Genomic DNA, 25,086 nt, shown 5'->3' with positions numbered 1-25,086 from the left:
AGGTAACTGCCCATAAGAGCATCTTCTGAATACACCAACTATTACAAACCCTCACAGTTAAAGCAGGCTTGGGGAAAAATCCACACATGCCTTTTTGTACTCATTTTAAGAGTATTTCAATTAAATAATAGTCTCACTGTACTACAAAGAACGCATAATGAACAAAGGTGCAATTATAGAGGCCACACACTTTTCGAAAACTGTATGTCAGTAAAACAGCAGTTAGTAATGATCTTCCTCAACTGTATGAAAGACGTTGAATCAGAAGAATGCTGATTTCTGTAAAGTATGCCTGCTCAATGACCACAAAAATATACCCTCTTTCCCACAGCTAACTAGAAAGGACAATGCACATTAAGGCAAGGACTACTGACCATTAGTTATTGACTTCAAAAGGTCAACTCCTCCAATGAAAGCTCAATGATTTTTCTAAAATGATGGACAGAAACCATGTCCCTTGTCCAAAAACTGTCCACTACTAACACCCAAGCAACCAAGCATTCTTAGATTGTTCCATATATGAGGGAAGATAAGCATTTTTCAGCTTAAGGTGGTCAGGCAGGCTAGACAGTTGTTATTTTAAAAAGCAGAAAATATTAAAGAAAATTAATTAGTAACAAAAGTCAACTGTAAACAATTAAGGACTCCACAGAAACTCTAGCTAATGAAAGATGTTTCCTTCTTTATTACTGTGTAATACTTCACAGAAACATGGTATTTACAAATATACACATATAGACTGCTGATCATAAAATGTTACTGAAGAATTAGTCAAAAAAATCAATTTACAAAACCCAGAAACTTTCCAAAGATATTCTGGCTGAAAAATTTAATGAAATTTCAAGGAGATGCTTCTGTACAGAAAGACAGGGTTTAGCTCCTCAAGGTCTGGTAACATTAGACGAGTTGTGAACCAAGTGAGCTAAGCTCAGCTGTACATTTGAGATGAGGCAGTTTGTTTTGTTTTTTTTAATATTGTTCTTTTTCACACAATTTCTTGATGGTCAGTTCAACAGGTCTCAGGAGGCACTAGTTTGGATGTTTTTGGAAGCTGCAAGCATTGCTCTCACTTTGGCCATAAGGTCCTGTAGAAAATAAAAGGACAATGATCAGACATGTCTGGGCTTTGACCAGAGCTAAAGTATGCGATTACAAAAACCTGCATGAAAGGGTTAGCTTATGCTCCAGTCACATAGAATAGATTCACAATCATCAGATATGAAAAGTCCCTGGACTAAATGAATGAAATAATTTGGAGAAAGTTCCTATGACAGCAACTGAAGTCTGTTTTTACTACAATGCTACAAAGTGCTCCGCATAAATGTTTAGAGCAATTTCTATATAACGAAACACAGAAATCATGTCAACTCAAATGGAAATAAATAACTGTTATCTTCACAAAAACTGTAATGAACACACAACTACTAACCACTGAAGGTTCACAAAAAAAAGAAAGAGGAAAAAAGAGAGAGAGCACTAACAATTACTCTGTAACAGAAAGGATTTTTTGTTTGCTTTGTAAACCTGAACCAAAAATTTACATAGCAGAGCTATTTTCACATATGACAAGAGCGGCTGAAACATTAAGGCTGTTGTGAAACCAAACAGCAACTCAGTCTTGCCGAAGTATCCAGTGGGAACAGCGTTACAAAAAGGAAATGAAATCTCATATAAACAGCATCAAGTAAGTGGATTGCAAAAAATGTTCACAAAAATAAGAAGCGTGTTATCAGTAATGAGTTAAAGTTACTTAAAACATTTCTTCACAAATTCTTAGTTCTTTTAAAGCATTTTTCATCTGAAGCTCTCAAAATACTTCACAGGGGAATTCAGCATCATTATGCCACTTTACAGATGGAAGGATTTGAATGAGAAAAGATACTGAATTAGTCAGGGTCAGCCAGCACACTGGCAGCAAAATGATCTTACTAATAATTAGGCAAATTAAATTTCTTTGGCCTCTTACAAAAAAGCTGAACTAATCTATGTTGGGAAATACCTTGCAGATTCATAACAGTTTCATTCCTCTTTTTTATTTTTTGCAAACAGTAACTAAGAACTGTTATTTTAATACAGCAATCTTTCCTCCTCTTACAGCTGCACTTCAAGCAAGCAGACTAATATCAAACTAGCAAATGCTATGCCATAAGCAATATTTAACCCAAGAAACAATTACCTTTGTCTGAAAGGTATTGTGTTTTTTAAAGGGTGGGATTTTTGCTCTACTTTGAAGACCAGGATGTAGTTCATATCTCATTTCTCATACCAGGTATTTGCATGTATTGTTTGGTAACCTAACAAGTGCTATGATGTTAGTACTCCACTTTCTTTCTCTGGTGTCTATACTTGCTATTTTCTATTTTCCTGAATATTCTTGTTTTGGATTTCTCATTGAAAATGGATCAAATATGGTATGTAAGGTACTAATCTACTAGACTTAATTCCCAACTACAACTAAGTCCCCAGCAAAACTAAATCTTTGAACAATATTAATTTATTGAAAAAATAGTCTATCCATTGAAAAAAATGAGAATATAAAAAAGCAACTCTGGTATTATATTGCAAAATTTCCAAAGCATGATTAAAAGCTTTCCTCCTCTAAACTTGGCCTATTCAATTGAAAAAAAAAAAAAAGCGTGAAGACTCTAAAAGGATGAGTGAAATTAAAAATGTTAAAGAGTGATACCATGCAGTAGCTTTTCAAAAGGGAATGGAATTATTTTGACAGAGGTTAGGTATCTTAAAACTTAGGGAAGCTAAATGCATTTAGATTACTGCACAGCATATATCAGGCAGATACCTGATATGCCATGATTCACAGCAAACTTGAATATATCAACAAAATCATAACACCAATAGTTCAGAGACATAAACAGCAACAAGGGTAAGATAAGTGAGCTGAAGATACTGCTTAATGCAAAGCATGCACTTCAGTTTGCAAGAGGACATAGATTTCCTCTACTGCCAACCCCACAAACTTAACCTTTGCCAAGGTATTCCTCCTTCCTCCTTTCCTCCATCAAACTTGTTAAGAGCACTACACGGTAAGATAGGCTATGGGTAACTGGGGTATTGTAGCATAACGTGGACTTTCATATCTTAACAGTGGATATGTTACAGAACAGTGAGTTTAGCTCTGTCTTTAAAAGCTTGATTAAACTTGAAAGGACAGCAGCTAGAGAAACAACAAAATTGTTTTTCTCATAAGCAAACAGATTAAGAATGTCTCTACATCACAGGCAAAGCTCAGAATTGTATAAGGTAGTAAAACAATGTGATGGACACAGTTAATTAGAAAAAAAACAACAAACCAGACTCTGAATCTGTTTTATTTGTACCTGAGTAATTTTACTCTGCACTGAAGACACAATTGCTGAAGAGATTTGGCCATCTTTTTCCTGAGAAACTCCCCTGAAAAAATAAAATTATAATAAGAAATTTATAGTAAATGTTTTAAAAATGCATTTAACTCATCACCATGATTTTGGATTTCATTGTACAAGTCTCTCATATGTCAGTCAACACTTCTCTCATTCAACTAGAAGCCATGTTCAGTCACAGTCAGAAGAGTCACTTCTACAGCTGATGGAGAAATCAGGACAGCAGCCTAGGGATCTTTTAACACGACTGCTCTGTAGAAACAATTTAATTGTGAATCTTGCACACACAATTAAAACCACTATTAATAAAATTCTACTTCAGAGAGTACTCCTTTAGTGAGAGTTTCCAATTTCTAACTTAGAATTATGTTGCAGAATTTCCTGCACCATATTTACTATAAGAGTATAATAGAGATGTTTAATCCAGTAAGCAACAGAGATCAAATTTCTTCATCAGACTGATGCACACAGTGCTGTCCTCTTAGTGTCTTCTACTTTTAGTATGCCCACATGTCACACACACACAGAGCTCCTTACCCCACAAGTTAGGTCAAAAGATACGCTGGCAGTCAAGAGACATCAGCACTGCAGTATAATAATAAATAAGTGTATTACCTGGAGCGTTCCTGGCTGGATTCCCTGCTCTCCACAGGAGAGACACTAGTTGAATGTACAGAATTTTTGTGTGTGGATGGTTTGCCTGGTGACATGGATGGTGAAGGAGACCTAGCTTTGGACTTGGTACGTGATCTAGACCGCCTCTTCTTCTTCTTTTCATGGGGACTTCTGTGAGCAGAAAAGATTTTATTGAAGGATTATTTGGAGCAATATTACACTAGCTCAGCTGAAATTACTTTTCACACTTCTAAAAGTTTATACAGCCCTCTTCCACAGGATACTTCTCATGCATTCAGCAATCATTAGTCTTACACCGATACTGCACTTCTATGGCTGTGCAAAACACATTCTCAGCAGCTCTTTATGACATACTACATTAGGCAACTACTAGTACCCGAGGTTCTCACTTGGAATGCTGCTTCATGGGTACACAGAAATCACTGGCCAGTATTTGATCACTTGAAGGATATTAATGGAAAGTCTTTCATTGGAGATTTGCAGAATAGCTTTGCTAGAGGGAAGTTCCTTTCTAAACAACATCAGGCACTTAGAACATAATGAGAAACATTAAGAGTTTATATCCCTTACAATCTTCCTAGCTCATAAACGAGCAAACCATGGAATCATAGTTATGTGAAAGATCTACAGAGCAAAGCCATGGTTGGTTTTTTTTTTTTGCTTTTTACAAGAAACCACCCTTTCTTTTCCTTGTGATCCAACCTATACTGCAACAAACTGCAGGCTCCAAATTATAGAAAAAGCTCTTCTATGCCATTCAAACAAACCTAAACCTAGCAACATGTTTTAAGTGCAAATAATTTATGACTTGAAAATTAGATACACAAATATTTGTCACTATGAAAGCTGGAACAAAGGACTTCAGAGTACCTTACATGTTCATTATTGACAGAAGGGGAAAACAGAGGTAGCCTCCTCATATGCAATATTAAGCTCAAAGAGAATTAATTTAGTAATATACTAGAAACAGAACTATCAAGTCTTTATATATGATTGTGAATTTATGTCTGTATGATTTACATACCAGTATTGATATTACTTGTTAATGCCTTAAGGGTTAGGCTATACCTCATTGTAGGCATCTCTCTCTAGCATGCACTGCTAGAAGTCTACTCAGAAGAACATTGTTGAAGCTTCTAGAACATCTTAAAACACTGTAAAACTTTGATCCATTTTTGAAGTACCCCATCATTCATTCCTTTACTTTGATATTTTTTATTTTTTCTTTAGGAATGTGATACTTTAAAAGCAGCTATGCTATAACATATTAAATTCCCATATAAATACATACACCTCTGATGCTTAAGATTTATCATACAAATATCTGATTTTTATATGGAATTTAACATTCAGGACTGCAAAACCCCCTTAAACTTTTCTTGCATAAATTATCGTTAAGTGTAGAAGAAAAACCCTGCAGCTCTACTAGTCTCTAACATTTTCATGACTATACAAAAAACATCAGCTACAAAGCTAGTTATTCCTTGACTAGCTAATTATGTCCTGTAATTGCTCAGTTTCTTAAAACATCATAATATAATCAAGCTGTGAACATATTTCATACTTCACTCTTGAAAATCTCAGCAAACATTCATCATGCAAAAAAGAACATTCTACCGTAAGCTTTTTCAGTGTTTTTCATCTCAGATTATGATGAACAAACATTGTAACAGCTGAACAAACGTGTCTATCAATTTTCTATTTTTCAAACATTCTATTTCTAGGCTTACTTTTTAATATTTTTCTAGGTACAAAAGCTAGCAGAGGGTGACAGAGCGCGGGAACAGGCTGCCCAGAGAGGTTGTGGAGTCACCTTCTCTAAAGATACTCAAAACCTGCCTGGACATAACTCTGTGCAACCTGATCTGGGAGAACCTGCTTTAGCAGGGGGTGGAACCAGATCATCTCCAGAGGCCCCTTCTGACCCTGACCATTCTGTGATCCTGTGATACTCTCTGCAGAAAGTAATTCACTGTAGTCAGATTAAAATGCTAATTTACATTAGACTTCTTTTTAAAGTGACTATGATGGACTGAGATACAGGATAAGCAGAAGAAAAAACAACTGTTGTATTTATTCTGAAGTACACCTCATTGTACAAGCAGTGAGCCAGCAATTCCCAGACAAGACAAAGTAAAACACAGCTTCCTAGTTCCCACATATTTTCTTCTGGAAATATACTTAAAAATTTACAAGCAATGCCAGCTCTTCAGCATCACAACTGATCTCAGGTCAATGCCCTGAGAAAGTTTAAAATATTGCAGTACTTGTTAATTCTAATTTTCAGTCCTCTGAAAGTACTGGATTCTAAAGCTTGCCTACTTCTTAGTGTAACTATGGTTAATAAACACCACTCAGCTGACTGCTGCCATGTAAGACTGAAACTTGCTCTCAGCCGTCAGGCAAAATATACATTACTCGTTCATAGACCCAAGTATGCTAATCAGCTTTTAACAGCCCTTAAACCCAAATGTTGCTTCCATTACACCACTGCGAAGAATCCACTCCATAACTGATGATGAAAACTGGTCTACCACAGCATCTACACCCTTACTTGAAAATTTAACATGTCAGTCCTAACAGGGCTGAAACAGTAGGCCTTTGCAATCAGAACTGCAAAATATCCTTATCTATGTTTAACTACAACATTCTTTCTTCTGACTACATTTTTTGCACTTACTGCCAGCCATATTTTATTGTGTAGTGTTCTATGTTCCTGTTTAAGGCCTAACAGTTTACAGTTTCCACCTATATACACAACACTGTCTAAAGAGGAATCTAGTTTGTTTCACAATCATCATCATAATTTCCCATGTGGAGTGGTGTAAGTCTAAAAATAATTCATAGCTTAACACACTGAGTGGTCAAGCAGCAGACACACCACATAGCACAGGGCCATGCAAAAAAATTTGCTTGTGTTTATAGGAAGAAAAACATTTATGAGCTTCCATATCTTTTCTGTTTAACCAAATCTGCATGTTGAATTCCACGGATGCCTTTGTTATCTCGAGTTGAATGCAAAAAGCTGAATCAGTTGAAGCACACACTGATGAAGTTCTCAATTACACATTAATTAATATAGAGGCTGTAAGAGATGGAAAGTTATCTTAAGAAACAACAGAAATTTTTTAATAATCATAAAGTTGAAAGCGATCTCTTTGCTTCTTATTCTACAAGAGATATGGAGAAACAGGTTAAAGACTAAATCTTCACTGATGAGCAGAAAAAATCTGTATGCTCAGTTTAGTAACTTCAATGTGTTGAGCTTTGTGCACACATACATACAAGCATGAAACATTTTCACTTCCTTGCATGTTGAAGACACAACACACCATAAAACATTAGAGACACTAAACATTTCAAAGCCTTCTGGGCACACACTTTGCAGATGTTTTACTTCTGCAATTGCTTAGCTGAAATAATGGTTGGTATCCCATTTTGATTATAATAGGTTCAGAGAGACTATATGCAAGGTGCTTTCAAAAAATGGCACCTCTTTATTCGCATTTCATATTCCACTCTACCAGTAAAATAACCGCTACATGTAAAGCACATGTAACATGCTACATGCTTTACATGTAGCAGTTATTTTACTGGAAACCAGAGTTTCCCATTACTTATGCAGTTATGCTGTGATGTCAAGCAATGCCAGTAGGAATAACATCAATACCACCATACGACCTCTGTGCCAAGGTCATACAGCTTGCACAAGCATTGCATGAAAAATGACCCCACAAGAAGGAAATATGAAAGTCTAAATACAATCTGAACTCTCACAGCTAGGAGGTAGTAACATACTAACATTCACTGATTTGGTTGTACATTTAGCGTTCAAATGCACGGAAGAATGGGAGAAAAAGAACAATTGCTTCTATTATTATTTTTTTTTCTCCACAGTAGTATTTGTCTGTTAAAATAAAGCTCCGGAGCATAAAAAAATGTGAGTATACATCACATGAGGCAATGCTTAAAGTCTTGTACAATGCCAGGACATCACCTTCTCCAGGACCAGACATACTTACTTGGAACGTGGGCGTTTCCTACTATTTCCAGGACTATTACTAATGCGATAAGCTGTTGGAACACTTCTTTCATCTCTCCGCCTTTCTGGTGTGTGAGTCCTTCTCCTAGGTGACCTTGATCGTGACCTAAGCAGGAAAAAAAATCCAAAAGTTTGCTTTTTGTTACTTATTTCATTACTTTTAATTCAATGGAATTGTGCTGTCACCAAATGCAAATATAACACTGCTCAAATGTTTATTTTATAACAACATGGGGTATTTAGTCTCCAAGACTTGTCAGCTGCATACAAATTTCCTACCCATCCAAGACATTCAGGATGTAGTTATCCATTGCTTTTCACTCCCAATGGGGGAGGGGGGGGACGGGACGACAATTAATTTTTTGTTATTGTCTGCTAATGTCAACTTCTGTATTAGTAGGTGGCAAAGTTTTACTTCAGTCCAGTTACCTTTTGTGGCAACAGAGCTTATTAACATCAGTATGTAGAAGTCCAATTTGGCTTGAAGCCTGGAATTGTCAGGCCTGACCCTATCTTCTCAAATTAGTGGTATGTTTTTAGAACTGCTGCATAGATAGAGATAAGATACAAGTTTTTGTTTTCAGCCCATCTCCAACACTGACAAGTCCAGGAAATTTTGTCCCTGATGTCGCAGGATAATCCTAGCACAGCCAATATCTTCACCTATGCAAGTGACCAACAACCCACGATTGGTATTGTTTGGCACTAGCACTTTGACTTGAGGTATTTTTTCCTAGAAAAGTGAGACAGAGAAAAAGATCAAGAGGGGAAAAAAAGAAAGCATGCCCAGTTAAGATCAGAGATCAATTTAAAAGCTTAACTCTTTTTCTCTGTGATTTGGAATTAAGTGGATGTGTAAAACCTGAGTATTTTGTAACAACAAAATAAATGGAATGAGAAAACTCCTGAGACGTAGAGGGGAGGGGAGAAGAGAGAGAAGGGGGCAATTCAGGGACACAGTTTGGAAAAATGAAAGAAAAAAAAACCCCCAATCCCTATATCCACTCAAAATTCCTGACAGTTAGTTAGTTTTGTTCTCAATAAAATATATAGTTCTACTAATTTTAATTCTATTTCCTTATTTATTTTAATGCCTTTCTTATTTATATACTGTATGTCATTCCATCTACACCAAACATTCATGTTCTTGAAAATACCTAATTTTCAGTGACTAAAAGACAAGTCATTTGCAAAATCACTGATCTTCTGTGGACTCACACCATATATATAATGTACACAAACACACACTCCTGAGCCATTTCTCTTAAACCTACAACAAAAGAGATCAACTGAAAATGAAAGAAGTAATCATAATGGCAGTTAAGTGTTGCAAATTATCTGGTTTGTCACTTAGAAATCTGATCTTTACCAGGCCATTCAGAAGGATTAAAAAAGGAAAAAAAAACAACAGATTATAAAGTTTGGGGTCAGTCAGACACCTTGACATTTTACCGATTTCCCTCAAAAGAGCTCCAGCAGTCAAATCTTTTCGTTGTCGAAGATGCCTGATAATTTTCCTGCTCTGTTGCTGCTCCCATTGATGAGCTGCTCAGACCCGGCTCCATGCTCAGTGTCCCTGTGGATGCTGTGAGTCTGTGATACGGAGGCACACACTTCACATTCAGAATAAAAGTCCTAGTTTTGGTATTAACTAGAATCCTGAAAAGGCTCAGTCCCTTAACCAAAAGCTGAACCTTAGTGAAACATGCCTATATGGACCAGCCTAAAAAAAGTCCAAACAATCAGAAAGAAAAAAAGCATTAGCTTCATTTTTATGAACTGATGTTTGTGGTTCTACAACATTCTTCCAATCACCAATTTCTAAGAACTTTGGCCGTTAGCTTCAAACAATTAAAACCAGCTTAATAGTTTTACTGCAATACATCAATTATTACTTTCATTAGACTGTTATTTCAAAAGGCACTCTATTCCTTTAAAGTCAGTATCACCCGTGTTTAGAAGGGCCCCCGAAGTTCAAAGGGTTACGAAGCTTGGCATATCTCACTGCAAAATAGGAATTAAAACTACGTGAGTTGCCTCAGCAATAAGAAAATCAGTTTGGAAGGAGAAAAAACACCCAAACAATTTATTATTATTTTTTTTTTTACAAAGAACAGCTACTTCCACATCTCTTAAATTCCTAACATTGAGGCAAAAAGTCTCACAAACACACACACAAGTGTACTCTATCCAAACTTACTGAAAAGTAACCTGTTGAAGTACACCACTACTAATAGTGGTTTACAACACATTAACTGAATAAATTATGTGGCTTATTACTACCCTATTACTAGATGGTATAAATATAAATCAATTGCTATCAAAGACAAGTTTAGACTTTCCATCTCTACTCTAGTTCAAAATGAGCATCCATATTTCATCTAACCAAACCACGAAATCATTCAGTAACGAGCGCATCTGCTTCCCTTCCTCTCCTCTCACATACACGCACAAACCACCCTCACAAATATATCATTAGCTTAGATCATGTACAACAAATATCTGTTGGTAGAAAACAGACATTCAGATCAACACTGTCATTATTTACACTTACTGCCAACCAGCTGTGAAACCTAACTTCTCAGCTAGAACCGCACACTGAAAACCCCAGTGACTGACAACCTACGCTCCTTTAAAGAGGGGCACTGTCAGGTACATTTCACATCATTTTTAATGGTGCTTTGAAGTTGATCAGAAAAAAAAAAATAAAATGCAGCATTTACTACAGATGACCAAAAGGTACCAAAGGCTGTTTGTTTTCCGAGACAGATTTAATGTAAAAGATGGGGCTAACTAAGTACTTATTTGGAAAGAACTAATTATCTTTTTGGGACTGACGGCTCCAAAGCAGTCCACATAGCAATACCTTACAGCACTTTTGGACATGGTTTACTGTTTCCATGACTTTTTTTAACTTTAATCTGTCATGTTAGTCTAGAATTAAAGCTGTAAGATACCAGGAGCTTTATGGAAGGAATTTTGGTACAGAAATTTTGTTCCAGAAAATAACATGCATTTATACAGAGAACCACTGTTAGCACACCACATGCCACAACTAAGCCAATACATCTGGGTTCATTATGTAGCTACAGTTTTTTAAAGTTGCTTCTGTAAAACAGGTTTGCTTGTGCTACCCAGAAAAACGAATATCCAGAACATGCTTTGAATCAACTTCACGTTATTCAAACAGAATTTTTCAAATTTAATACTGTTGAAGATGCCTTAGAAAATACAAAAAAATGCAACAGTACAAAAAATTGCATTTTACCACCAAAGACTATTTTTAAATTAAGCAGAGCCTCTAGACCTCTAACAATGCAAAAATAACTAATAAAGAAGTGATATTAAATGGTATAACAGCAAAGTATATTGTGAAGTTCACCTGTAGGATTTCTAAGAACAATATGCAAGGGTGTGTGTGCGTGTGTGTTAAGATGCACAAACCAAAAAGAGAGAGCTTAGAAAAGTACACTGAACATCAACTGGATAAAGAACAAAGTAAGTTACTGCAAATCTCTGTTTAACTTCACTTCCCACATCTCATTCCCTATTAATTTGCCACAATAAGTTATACGGTAAAGGTGATTTTTAATCTTACTTTTTGAAACAACTTATACAATTAAATAATAAATACTCAAAATTGAGTTTTTAAACAAAAGGTCTACCAATGCCTATATGGGAACCTCACAAAATCTAAGGCTTTAAGATTGTTCCCCCAAATGCAGGGTATGTGTTGAGTGCCATTATTAAAATTTAGAGATTAAAATTCATTATCATCTGAATGCAATATAGCGTAACGAAAAGTTACAAAATAAGCATGGCTCATCTTTTGGCTATCATAGTTAATTTAAATATAATAGTTCAAATAACTTCAAATCCAAAATCACTGTGCAGGTATGTCAAACGTAATAAGCTACTCTCTAAGAAAGTTATGAAACCTTGTTTCTTAAGAAAGAGAATTGTTTGTTATTCTAAATCATTTGATTAACAGCAACTAGAGCAGTAATTACTACAGAAAAGAAAAATTCCAGCTTTTTCCAGTCCACTCTTGAGGTAAAATAAAGCATCAATAGTCACTTTATATTGAGATTTGCAGGTTAGAATATGTTTTGAACAGAATAAAACAAGGCAACAAAATCTCAAACATGCAACATTAGACTGAGACACTCGAATAAAGCATAGTTACTCAAAAGGGATGTTCTACTATGATTCAGCATCGATGTCCACACAATAAAGGCTATCTCTAAGCACCACCCATTTAATATGAGACAAATGCATTAACTTCTACAGTTTACACTTATCCCAGGAGGGTATGACTCTTCATGTAACTATTCACCAGTAAGTTGTAACACCCAATATTGTGGGAATCTAGGAAAAAAATATTGTTCTAGGTGAAGCACTGGGAAAACTAAAGAGCGAAGAGATGTGAAACGTGCCATGTTTTGAATGAGATAAAACAATGCATGGAAATAATCTTCTCTGAATCAACTCTAAATAAATAAATAATAATAAACCCCCCCAGTCATATCTTCTAGCTAAGCAACAACATTTGCCTTTTTTGGCAATTACTCAGGTAAGGTATTGTTTTTGCCTAAACATTTGAGAAACAAAACACATCAGTATCTGACTGGGTTACGAATCAGCCTCCCACTCTTGATTACTCTATACATTTTCTGGTTTCAGGAGCAAAAGCTTTAATTTTGGAAATACAGCGAGTATGTTAAGGCACATCAAACACCTTCAATAAAGCAAACCTTCAATCATCACCATTTCTTGTACAATGTGAGACCATGTAGACCCCAATTAGAAAGGCAGGGCCAGAAAAGACTTTAAGAAATAAGACTATTCAATATTCTCCAAACCATAATTCTTGAGACAGAAATTCCCCACAATGGAGCCTTCACAAGCTGTATTAACTACCTTTACCACTGAGACACTATGAAAAGCTTTCTAGTCACTCTGTTACCAATTTAAATCCACTACTTATTGTCCAGACCCCAAGGACTGAAGATGAATGTTCTATTCCCTCTTTGTTTTGGTGTGAAGACTCATTTCATCTTCCCTCAGTCTTCTTAAGCAGTCATTCCAACTCTTTTTTTTTTTTTTTTTTTTAATTCTCAAAAATTGTGATGATTCTCTCTGAACTTCCTCCAGCTGGTCTAATTCATTCTAAAGGATGCACAAAACGGGACACAGTACTCTAGGTGAGGCCCAACAGAACAACAGCTTCCAGATGAGGAGATATCTGATGCATCCTGCATAAGACTTGCTTGTCTTTACTGATTAAAGTAAAACAGCACAGTTTCTATATTATCAGATGCAGAAGAAAGGTATTCATTGCAGCTGAATTACAAGAGGTTCAGATTTAGCCATGTTCTTGTGGAATGCTACGGACAGGAAGGTACATTCAGATTTCTAACAGGTCTCCCACCTGACATAATTGTCAATAAAAGTATTTCATATGACCTGCAAAAAGCTCATATGGAATTGGCACCCACTCACCACTGATGATACTGCCTTAAGCTCCCAGAAACAATGGATTTCTGAATCCACTGAGGGGAGAGAGACCCTTCAGAGACCTTTGTTTAAACTAGTACTTGCAGAACAGAAAGACAGGCTGAATGGAAAGCTCCTTCCCATTCAGCTTTAACTTCTGTCAAGTTTTATAACGTGCGTAATGTTTTCAGTGCAAGATGTGGTGCAGTTTTTCTGAAACAATTGAGGCTCTGTGTGTCTGTTATTTGATTTGTGCCACGAGGTACACTGAAGATGGCACACAAAGATTAGCTCCAGTAGATGAGCTATTCTTTGTGTAATTTCTCTACCGGCTGAACTACAGCCACCAAAAAAAACCTTCAAACAACCAAAACATAGTAAGACTATCTGCTATGTAGACCATGGTGGAAGTATTCAAGCCTCTTTAAAGGACCAGATATCTTACCTCCCTAAAGACTTATCTCAGTATACATCAAACTGAACTTGCAGGTTCCCATTGATTTGGTTACTGTCCAATGCAAACTCAAGCAACATGCAGGATTATCCTTATCGTATAGAGTAGTATACCCAGGAATTGGTAAGGATCTTCTCAGATGATTCTTTGTCCTTTTCAAGGTATCACAGAGGATGACTTAATTTTTTTTTTTAGCATGAGTATAAAGTTTTCTCCTTGATTTTACCACATGTCAGCCAAATCATGGATAAATATTTGCAGCATAGCTTGGATGAAGCGATGTAGGAGGTTCAAGTGAAGATATGGCTCAACAAGGAGTTGAAAAGATCAGTAATTCACCAGTGGAGACTTGTCCCCAAGATATCCTTAACTTTGAGAAGACTTAGGTTTTGAGAAGATTTGCATTCACTTCTTAAACAAGGACAGCTTCATTCAACACCAAACCCTTTACACGCTGGTAAGCACAGAAAAGGACTGGCACACAGTATTTTGGAGTGTGCCTTATAACATAGAGCATCATGACCACCTACTGTCAAAGGCAGTCAAATAAGCAGCATGTCAAACCGACCGTTTCAGGCCAAGTTACGTTGATCTAATTCCTTGCATCTCTAAATAGCAGAGAAGTCTACAGCGAAGTACTGTATTTAACCTTAAAAATACAGTACAAAATAAAAAGTTGCAACATGTTAACACTTCCTCATATTAGTGTAGTTAAGACACTCTGTTACACAAAAAAAATGCACATGGAAAATACAAGACGAGAAGTTCTGTCACACCGCTGTCAAGGGCTAGAAGGTGTTTTCCAGGAAGAAGCATATGTCACAGGCAAGGCCACAAAGATAAAGGATTATATAATTTTGCATGCATCACATATATAACTGTAGTAGTATTTATATGCACCATCTGTTTGAACTATGAGTTACTTAAACACTGTTTGGTAGCATGATCCAGGGAACGTAACTTCAAGAATAAACCCTTCCTACTGACCACAGTAACTGCTGTATGGTGAGGCGTTCAGATATGACAAATTTGTAGAAGGTGCCTAGATTTAAATGTTTTAGATATAATTAACAGCATTAATATAACACAATATAGATAATCTTATAGCTGGATAATTGAGATAGTGAATTTAATCTCATTAATGATTAAATACAGAGTTAACTGCACTGGGCTACATTATTGCATGGTCTCCCTTCCTCATCAACTCTCTTTTCACCCTTCTTGGATTCCTGTCATATCTCTCCTGCCATTTATATTTATCCATCATATTTTTTCACACACCACCTAACTGCTTGCTTTCCTTCTGAGCTTTGCTATTCAACCACCTGGTTCTCTACCTCTCTTTCGTATCTTAATATTATCCGGTTACTTTACTCCAGCAACAGAACAGCCACAGGCTTATTTGTAAGTTTTCTTCCTGCTAGAATCACATTCCTACAGATTATTGTCAGGTATTTCACAGACCAGAGTGAAAAAGCATTTACTGGCACAAATTTTGCACTATGCAATAAGAAATTAAAGACTCATTATTTCATTAAAACTCTTTTCTAAGACCCTCCACATCTTCTGATATTTACTGTCCTCAAGGTGACTGTAGCCTTTGTAATGGGTATGAAGATGTTTATATAATGGAAGAAGTGCAAAAATGTTTTAAGTGTTAGCCCACACAGAATTCTAAAGCCTATGTTTGGTTTCCAAACCCACCTTGAATGCCTGACAGTTCTATAGGCAGTGGGAAGTGAGTGCTTTGCTTTTGAATGTGATCTAGATCTGGATTTAGATGATGAATGGTACTTGAATGGTGATCGAGATCGTGTCCGAGATCTTTTCTTGTGCTTTTTTCTTTTCTTTTCCTTTTCTTCATCCCTAGGAGGATCTTTGCTTTTGCTTGAAGGCCTTTCTGCTTGTTTAACTTCTAAGGTGGGTAAAGCTCTGACTGCAGTCACAGGACATGGTGTACTATTGACACCCTGAAATCAAAGGTAGACAAAGATCAGTGTTAAGTTTTCAAAGCTTCATGCAAATTTTTAATTTGCGAAAACCCTGTAAGTATGGACAACACATAAGCATCTCCAGTCCTTTATACTAAACAGAGAGCTACATCTACTCCTCTGCATGCCACATACATGCAAATTTTACAGAGAAACTTAAGATATCCTGCATGGTAGTCTTGCCAATATACAATACAGGGTTTTTTTGCAGAAATGCCGATTAATGAGTACAACAGCAAGGAAAATAATAACTAACAATCACCTTGCATCGTTTGACTCATGAAAGTATGTGAGAAATACATCGATCTTAAGAAAGTAGTTATTTAATCAGTAACAATCTAACCACCCACGAATGCTTTAAAAACTTGAAGTGCTGCATCAGCATTATGTAAAGCGTGCATAAGTAGGTCTGACATCTTCAAGAACATGTGTCTAGTAGTATTTAATGAAGGTATACAGTTCCCCAAAGATATACATGCAAGTTGGGATATGCATGCTAAGACTGTCAGCTTAACTAGGACATAGTTCTGAAGTTTTCAGAACTTTTTTCCAGTTTTTAGAAGAAAAGTGCTCTAAAAAAAAAAAAAATAGGTACTATCAGGTATCTTTTCATCTATTTATCCCTTTTATTTAAAAAAGGATAAATCTGGAAACATGATCAGGAACTACTGACATCCAAAGTTAAGTTCTAGTGTCACTTTTATCCCTGAATTGAGCTGTTTAATTTACAACCCCAAGGAAAACAACAAGATGAATTAGTGCCGACAAAAATTATTTCTGTACTTTGCAAAATAAGTGTTTTGCATTGACAGGGTTAGGAAGATCACAAATATTATTAATTTCAAAGACAGAACAGGTCCATGCACAGTTTATGTTCAGTGAGTAATTCTGGCTGCAGTTGGTTAAGCAAAACATAGCATACTCCACGAAATTTTCAAATTATCAGCTTGCACCTGAGAGAATTCTGCTCAATGCCTTGTTGAAAACAATTCAAGTCAGGCACTCTAGATATACTCCTGATTTCAAAGCCTGTCATTCCCCCAGCTGCCATTTCAAGGCAACTGGAGAAATCAGTTTCCCTCTGTCATAATTTCTGCTCCACCTGGTCTGACACTTCCACCATCTGATACAAGGATGCCTACCGTGATTGGAATAAAACATAATACACTGAAGCCTGTTCCTAACTTGGTTGTTTCAGGTTATCTTTTCCTTTCTTTTTACCCATCTCCTACTGTGAATATGTTGAGGCAGTAACTGACCACATTTGAATAACTGGAAATCTAGCTTTGCTTCAAGTTAGAGCACCATAGTTCTTTTCTGAGCTTTAACTGATAAATGCTATTGCAGTATTTACAAAAGTAGCAATAAAGCAGTACCTTTGCTTCAAGGATTATAAACACTTTATAGCACAATCATTTGAGTGACTGGTTTACCAGAGGTCCATTTCCAATCTCACTAACTTCACAATCCACATTTAATTACAGACAACGCATGCCCAAACTTTGGAGTTTGCTAAAAGACCACTGCAGCTGACTTTTGCTCCTTGACAATGTTATTCATCTCTTTATACAGTATCTTAGTCTTGGCTTTGAACGCTACTGAATATGTAACAGACTGGTTTGCCTTGAAGTAGACTCCTCTAACAGCTTGAAACAAAGGAGCTATAGGCAAAGTAGAGTTAAGAAGAGAACAAGGCGTGGGGGGGAATTGGTTTTCACCACCCAAGTTCATTTGGCCGCATAAAATACAAGCTGTCATACCACTGCCAAAAAGCAAGTTAATATATGAATGACACACTTTGAGTTCACACAGAGGTGCTCTCAGAAACCAGAATGAAGAACCCCACAATGCTAAGCCCCTCTACGTATCCACGAAAAGCACTGGACGCTGAACCGTGGACTCCCCTTGACTTTCAGGATGCTTACACCAAGGGGTGACAGTGCTGTCCAGACACCTCTGAGAAAAGCACAGCTGCAGGCTGGCTGGCTGTAGATTCAGACACCACTGCTTCAGGTTACTAATGAATCATGTTTGGAAAGCCATACAGAAGTAATTTTAGCTACCCCTAGGTGAGTATGTAGGCTCTGGAGTGCAATACAACAGCTAACACACAGGGAGACGTCACCTATCCATCTGAACCTACGCAATGCACCACTGCAAACCAGCAGCTCAGCTGATCGTTGTCAGGGCACAACGCAACTGTGAACAAATGCGCTGATTCCCTCAGTGGCAACCCTGGTTGCCTTCAAGAAAAAAAAAAAATCATCAGCAAAATGACCTGATTCACCATCAGAGCACAGCACAGAGCTCAGTGAAAGAACTCAACGCCCACAAGTTACCAGGCCACAAAGAAAATTTCTGGGTGTGCAAGTAATGCTGCTGAACAAAAATAATTTGAAAAAAACAAACCCCCTGTCTTAGCATCTGGCAAATAGAAGAAGCTGTCAGGGGTTTGTGTTTTCACGAGTGAAAGCTGATCTAGGCAAACTAAGGTAATGGGAACTAAAACTGGAAGCAAGAATGCGGGAGTGGGTGTGTGGGTAGAGTGGTGGTGGTGAAATCAAAGCAAGCAGATACTGACAGATTATTCAGCATTTCCAAAACTGGCCTGGCTTTGCAAATCTGCAGGACAGTAGAACAGTCTTAGAAAGCACGGTAACAAACTGGTTACCTGATGAATTTTATTATGCATCTCAAAGGATGAGAGATTTAAATTTTTTGAGAGCTCTTCTAAGGACTTACACTGCAAACGTTCAGGAAGCATTCACTTAATCTCACTTCCTTGTCCATTTTGGGTAACACCACAATTTTTTTGGCCCTTATTAAATGTTACAGTGGCAGACAATTTCACTGACAGAGTTGCTCTTCAACACTTTATCTGCATGACTGAAGCAAATCTGCCTAAAATAATGCTTCCTGCAGTAAACACTTGGTATAAAAAAATGTTTCAGAGATACCTTTTTGGAAAACAAAAATGATTCAACAACTTGTTTAGCAGGAATGGGTTAGGAAAGAGCTCAGTATCATAAAGAAATTATAGCTTTATGAGCACAGAAACGAGCACTTCAGTTCATCACAAGACCTTTGCATATTTGCAGTATTCTTAAGACCAGAACACAGACTGGGTATTCTGAGGTTACACTACTTAAGCAATACAAAGCCAACATGAGAAGGGAACCAAAAGGCGCTTATTGCAACAGAACAAAACACTAGCACTGTTCCTAGTACAAACAAAATCTACTGGTAAAGAACATTATCAATAATGTTACTAACACTTTTACAACTGGGTAGTATTTCTTCTGTTCTGAACAGCTGAATTTTGCAGTAATTTGAATCTTATGTTAGATCAAAATTGGAAAGCGAGGAATGTCAGAACTGTGAAGTTAATCAACAATTCTTTTACTTCATTAAAATCTGAAAATACCCTAGATTCTTTTCTACTACTGTACCTTTTTCACTGCAGGTTCCCCAAAACTTATGGTGAAGTATCCCCTGACTGAGAATTAATAAGCAACTGTCCACCAGCAATGCAAGTGTATGATCGCTCTGCACATCAAAGCGAGCAGTTACCACTTTCAGAAGTTTGTCAGTCCTAGCCTCAATAAATTGGGCCAAAATGATTAAACAGAAGTGATAAAAACATTTTGTATAGAATAAGTTCCTATTGAACAAATGCAATACTCAATACTCATAAGACTCAACAGTTTCATCAAGGTTTACCTGCTGCACTGAAACACAGCTATTAACAGTACACTGACTGTGTTAAGTACTCCAAAAACAGTCAGAATTTTGCATTTTCAATTTTGGACGCCCAACTGTAAAGAAATAAGTGGCTGTGAATCTGTTTGTGTATGGACAATCAACATGGCATTGTATCTTGAGTACTCTGAAGACTAAAAATCGAGGCATAGAACATTCTTAGCTCCCTCACCTATCTTAATTAAGATGGCAGTTCCTGATTTTTACCTTTATTCCCCACTATTAAATATTAATAAAAATATTACAGTATCAGGAATTAAACTCAAGTGTATTTTTATAGTAGGGTTCTTGCAATGAAAAATTTCTAAGTGCCAGCAAGCTATCCACCCCCCAAATGCCACATTAGTATGTGACATTTTGTTCTATGTTTTTATCTGTCCTTTTGAAAAAGCAAGATAAAGGAAATATATAAACATACACACACACCCCTTCCATGCTAAACAGAAGATACAGATACCTGGATTCAGAAAAAAAAAAGGTAAAGAAATTAATGGTCCTGAAATATTCTAAAGCATTTTTTCATTAAGTACTGATTGGATAGTTTTCATCAGACAATTACATTTTGCTCACAAATTAACATTAAGAAAATATGTAAACATAAAATATAACATTATTATTCCAGAGAGACATGCAGTAATATCTACAGTCAGTCCACTGCTAAAAATAGTAGGATCAACTACAACAGTAAGTGTGGAAGACGTACATTGTCTACGGTTGTTCATAACTCTGTTATGCTTGGAAAAACTTGAATAGCATCTCATTTTTAAACATGGCACACTTCTATTTCACTTGTAAACAGACTATTTTCCACAGGAAATAAAAATAAAAATTGTTAAGTACACAACAACCAAAGACAAGCCATGTAAAGAAACAAACAAAAGAGGGCTTCAAACCAAGGAAGATGAAAAAGCCAAAAGAAGTGAAGTTTTGTTTTGTGCTATAGAATCTTTATATTCAGAGGCACACGGCAGGTGACATTTGGGACAAGCCGTTAAAATAGAGCTACTTTCAAATCACATGCCTGTCTGGTTTTGCAGCATTATTATGCCAACTTTCTCTCCTTGTTTACATCACATACTAAGTTTTATATCGGTAACAGTTTCGGTATAACCAACTGTCTTTTACATGTGTATCAAAGTACTATTGCCCCTAAAGCATTTCTGACATAGGATAAAATACAAGAGAATTAGCAGAATAATCTGTATTAGAAGCCCATGAGACATGTTATCAGTTAAATCATGCCTGGCAGAAAAAACCTGGACAGTACAACACTTGCAGAACACTTGTCACTACATCAAGTCACTACTTTCAAGAAGTCAAATACACTCTGCCTCATCTAGCCAGTCACCAGTGCTGGCCCCTTCTATTTTTTTCAGGTATTATCAGCACCAGTAGATTCTGGGAGAAATTTTATCAGTTATATTACTTTAATGGTCATTTATGACTAGTTTCTTTGACATAAAATGAAGTCTGCAGGCCTTCCTTTGACAAGGGCAGCAGGGAGGGGACTTTACCAAGGCAAATTATATTTACCAAGACTTTTTGCTGGAAGCAATGATTTGGCAGCTTAAGATCTTCCCTCTGCAAGACTCCTATAACCTCCTACCATTATCAACCACTGTTAACAAAAACACTAAGCAAGTGTTCACAGGCAAGACACTGAACTATGACAATTTTCATCTGTCAGGCTTGGCTGCACACAGATGGAGACCCAGGGCTCCATCACAGATTCTTTTACTTTTTCTTTTTCAACCTTTTGCTCCCCGATGCACTCACGAACAATGCTGCTCAGATGGACAGGGTTAGGGATAATCAAAAGTCCTGAACGGATAGATTTGCAGACAAACAACATTTTGACTCCTGAAAAAGGTTGGGAAAAATGTTACAGGCCTACCATACCAAGTGTGCTGTAGCAAGCCCTACTACCAAGGGTGACACTTGTATTCAGAATTCAACTCATGCCAATAGCCAGCATGCTTGTTTTATTAAGCTGGGTGGGGGTATAAGTAAAACAAGACAAACATACCATCTTAACATGACCTCTCCCAATGTCTAATCTACTTAATTCAGGTTTTGATAAATATATATAAGAGCATGCACAAGCCTTTATTCTCCTTATATATAAATATACGTGTAATCTTAAATTTTAAAATTTAAATTAATTTTAATAGTTTTGGAATGAACTTTGCATTTCAGACCATGAAACGCCTTACTTTATTTTTTAAAAAATAAAAAAGCACTTCAATGCAGCACTCCAGATAACCTGGTGTACCCCAGCTCTGCATACCTAGAAGAACTGCAGTTGTTAGAACTGCAGGTTGTTTGCTGTTACAGGACAAAGAACCTATGTTCACTGCAGAATAATTGCAATTTCTCTTTACTGACACTGCCTGACAGATGGGCCAGTTGGCCTGATTTTTCTTGTTATAAAAGCGTCTGTGTGAATTACACATGTAAACACCAAGAAGTGAAGTGCCACTCAGTCATTGTTTACCCACGTCCTGAAAAACAGCAAAGACTTCACTACCATGTTACTGGAAGCTGATCAGATGTGGAAACTAAGCTACGTACTTTCCAAGTACTGCTGAGGAAATACGATGCATAACTCTACTGTTGTAATGCATACAAGAGTAGTGAGGAGCCAATTATGAAAAGCTGTGCTGCTCCATTGCTCGAGCTCATTTTTCAGCCTTTTGTTCCTCTTGCTTGATTTCACTTTAAGGAAAAACAGAAAACCATATAAAAGAAATAATTCAGCTACGGAAAAAGTAGATCTGACTATTTTTAAGATTCAGCTGAAGCCAAAAAATCGTAAAAGTGCTATGTTCTGTGGTATCGACTGTCCTTTACATGCAGTTAGTAGAATCAATTTTGTTCAAAGTTGTAACATATACTCAGTACTAGCACTTCTTTCAAGAAATACTAGGTATCAGGAAAATCTGACAGAGCTCAAAAAAAGCTTTGCTCATTTAATGCATCTCTACAGCAGTGTGATAAGCAGGTTTTCAGCACAAACATACACTGTGTATACACATAAATAGCATCAACTGGTTTTTATATAGTTGTTAGGCAGGGGCAATTTCAGAGGAATTATGCATCTCCCACGAACATTCTCAACTTCTCTTCATGCTTTATTACACATCTCAGTCATTACTCCATTTTTTGAGACATTTTAAGCTACAAAAATAATTCAAGTACATTAACTCTATGGCCGCTGTAAATCAATTGTTTGTTTCCTGGACTCTTCATTGGATGCTCCTTCCCCCCAAACAGGAGATGAAATACATTAAGTGACATTTCTGCGGACTTTCATATTTAAATAGTACTGTTTAAATATTTAAATTCTGAAATTTCCCCAATTAGCACCATTAACCCAACTACAAAACTAAATTTACATCTCTCTCTCAACCTTTTTTTATACACACATTTCTATTTTTTAATTGCAATCAGTGTTTTTAAATGCATCTTCTTGTTTCTGAAACATGACTGAAAGAGCTTAACCCCCCCCATGCTACGTATTTATTTATAAACTTATTTAGACATCATGATGCAATTTACTATATTCTCAGTGTTTAGAAAACAGAGGCTACCAAATCCACACTATGATTTCACTTATCTTTTTCCAATAAAATTTCTTGAATCAAATGGGCTGTTACCAATAGGCAAACCAGGCAAGTAGAGCAAAAGGCAGATTACATATTGGAATGAATGTAGATGGATGTGGATACCTGGCTAGCTGAAAAGGGTCACATAGACATAGTCCAGCTGGCTGGACAAAAATGCACACTGCTCTCAGCTTATCTGAAGTAAAGCAAAAATACACTGTCTTTGGCTGTCCTTGTTACACAATAACAGGAAGATTTCGGTGGGAAAAGAATGTTGCAGGTGGGAACAGAAAACTACAGAAGAGAAACTAGGGGCGGGCTTGGTATTTAGGCAACTAACCAATAATGAGCTTAACTTTTGTAATATGTATGAGCTAATTATAACAAGGCATAAAAGGTGACTGTAAGGGACAATAAACGAAGTCTGCTGATCACTCATACTGAGTGACTGTGTCTTCCCTCCGTCGCAACAGATGGAAGCCTTTTCAAATACAGCAAAATGGAAAGGCAAACAAAACTGAAAAACATTCACGTTTCAAAATGAAATTCTATATGCATGTATCTATATAAACATAGACAAGCATGTCAATAAGCAAACTACACTTAGGACGAATATTACTTCCAAAGACATTATGGCATTTTAGACTGCTCATTAACACATTACTAGCATTCCCAATAAAGGAGTCAATTTTATTTCAAAAAAAACCCCCAGTAACATTTAAATATGTATTTGAAATCCTAAATAATCCCTTTTATAAAGAAAGCATCTCCAAACTATTTCTATTGGTAAGAAGCAGAGCAATGGGTTACTTTAAAATTCTTAAATACACTGAATTTTTTTCTGTGTGAAAAAGAGATGCCTTCTCTGAAACTGTACATATACGGGAGAAGGAAAAAGAAGTTCTTAGCAAATGAGTTTACTGAGAAGTGGGATTAGGGTGCAGTTTTTGTTGAAAAGTTCACTTGCTTTTTAGCTATTTCAGCTTAGAACTTCAGCAAGTACAGATGTGAGTGAGGACACCCATCTGCTCTTCTGAAAGAGGGTCAGCTGTTACTGAGGAGTTACTCCTTATTTCAGGCATTCTCTTAAAGAAAAATAACCAAAAAACCCCAGCTTAGCAACTTTTATGTCCTTGACAAATCCCCTTGAGAAGGAGAGCAGAACTGCAAGTCTGGGGAGCTTTGCATTATCACTGGCTCTTTGCAGTCACTCTTCAATATACAACTGGAAAAAACTACTGATCATTTACGTCAGTCATGGAAAATTTGTTAGGAGCAACAATGAGAATCCCAAACAGCATCTCTTTGGGATATGACCACACTCAATTCACATATTTGATACTCCGTGGTGATATGGATCACCTGAACTACAGGTGTATCTCTTCCAATTGCCTGTTCTCTTGAAAGCATTTTGAGGGCTAATCTATTATTTATTTGGAAAAAATCAAGAATGGGGCAACGAATTACTTGTTAGGTACTGGAATTCTTTCTGTGGGAAAGGAAACAATGAAAAGGCGTGTCATTCATTCTTGTAACAAGTCTGTAACAATCAATACCTGAAATTTTCTGTCAGTATCCAGAGATTAAGTTTTGCTTGATTAGTACAACCAAGAATGATTTACTGACTTTTGTGGAAGCAATATAATTTCAAAATGAGGAAACAGGTTCTACTTCCCAACAATATTTGTATTTGCAATGTACACAGAAAGCCTGCAGCATTTAC

The 25,086-nt window shown here is 36.6% G+C and overlaps 1 protein-coding gene across 5 annotated transcripts in view; it reads right to left on the bottom strand.

The window, feature by feature from the left end:
- Window positions 1–662: 662 nt before the first annotated feature.
- Window positions 663–25,086, bottom strand: part of SFSWAP (splicing factor SWAP) — a 49,355-nt gene continuing 24,931 nt past the window's right edge. For 3 of the 5 annotated variants that reach the window (XM_014285022.3, XM_055702538.1, XM_055702543.1), the window contains exons 14-19: window positions 15,713–15,978; window positions 9,511–9,651; window positions 8,039–8,164; window positions 3,996–4,166; window positions 3,339–3,411; window positions 663–1,085 (exon numbers count right to left, since the gene is read on the bottom strand). In XM_014285022.3, the coding sequence (XP_014140497.1) occupies window positions 1,020–1,085; window positions 3,339–3,411; window positions 3,996–4,166; window positions 8,039–8,164; window positions 9,511–9,651; window positions 15,713–15,978 (843 nt within the window). In that variant the 3' untranslated portion in view covers window positions 663–1,019. Of the gene's footprint in view, window positions 1,086–3,338; window positions 3,412–3,995; window positions 4,167–8,038; window positions 8,165–9,497; window positions 9,652–15,712; window positions 15,979–25,086 lie in introns of those variants that run through there. The other 2 variants (XM_005445204.4, XM_055702552.1) reach the window with 2 other exon arrangements.

This window comes from Falco cherrug, chromosome 1 (genome assembly GCF_023634085.1).
Source record: "Falco cherrug isolate bFalChe1 chromosome 1, bFalChe1.pri, whole genome shotgun sequence".
Classification (NCBI taxonomy): domain Eukaryota; kingdom Metazoa; phylum Chordata; class Aves; order Falconiformes; family Falconidae; genus Falco; species Falco cherrug.
Note: the sequence above shows the minus strand (reverse complement) of the source record. Positions and strands in the feature narration are given on the sequence as shown.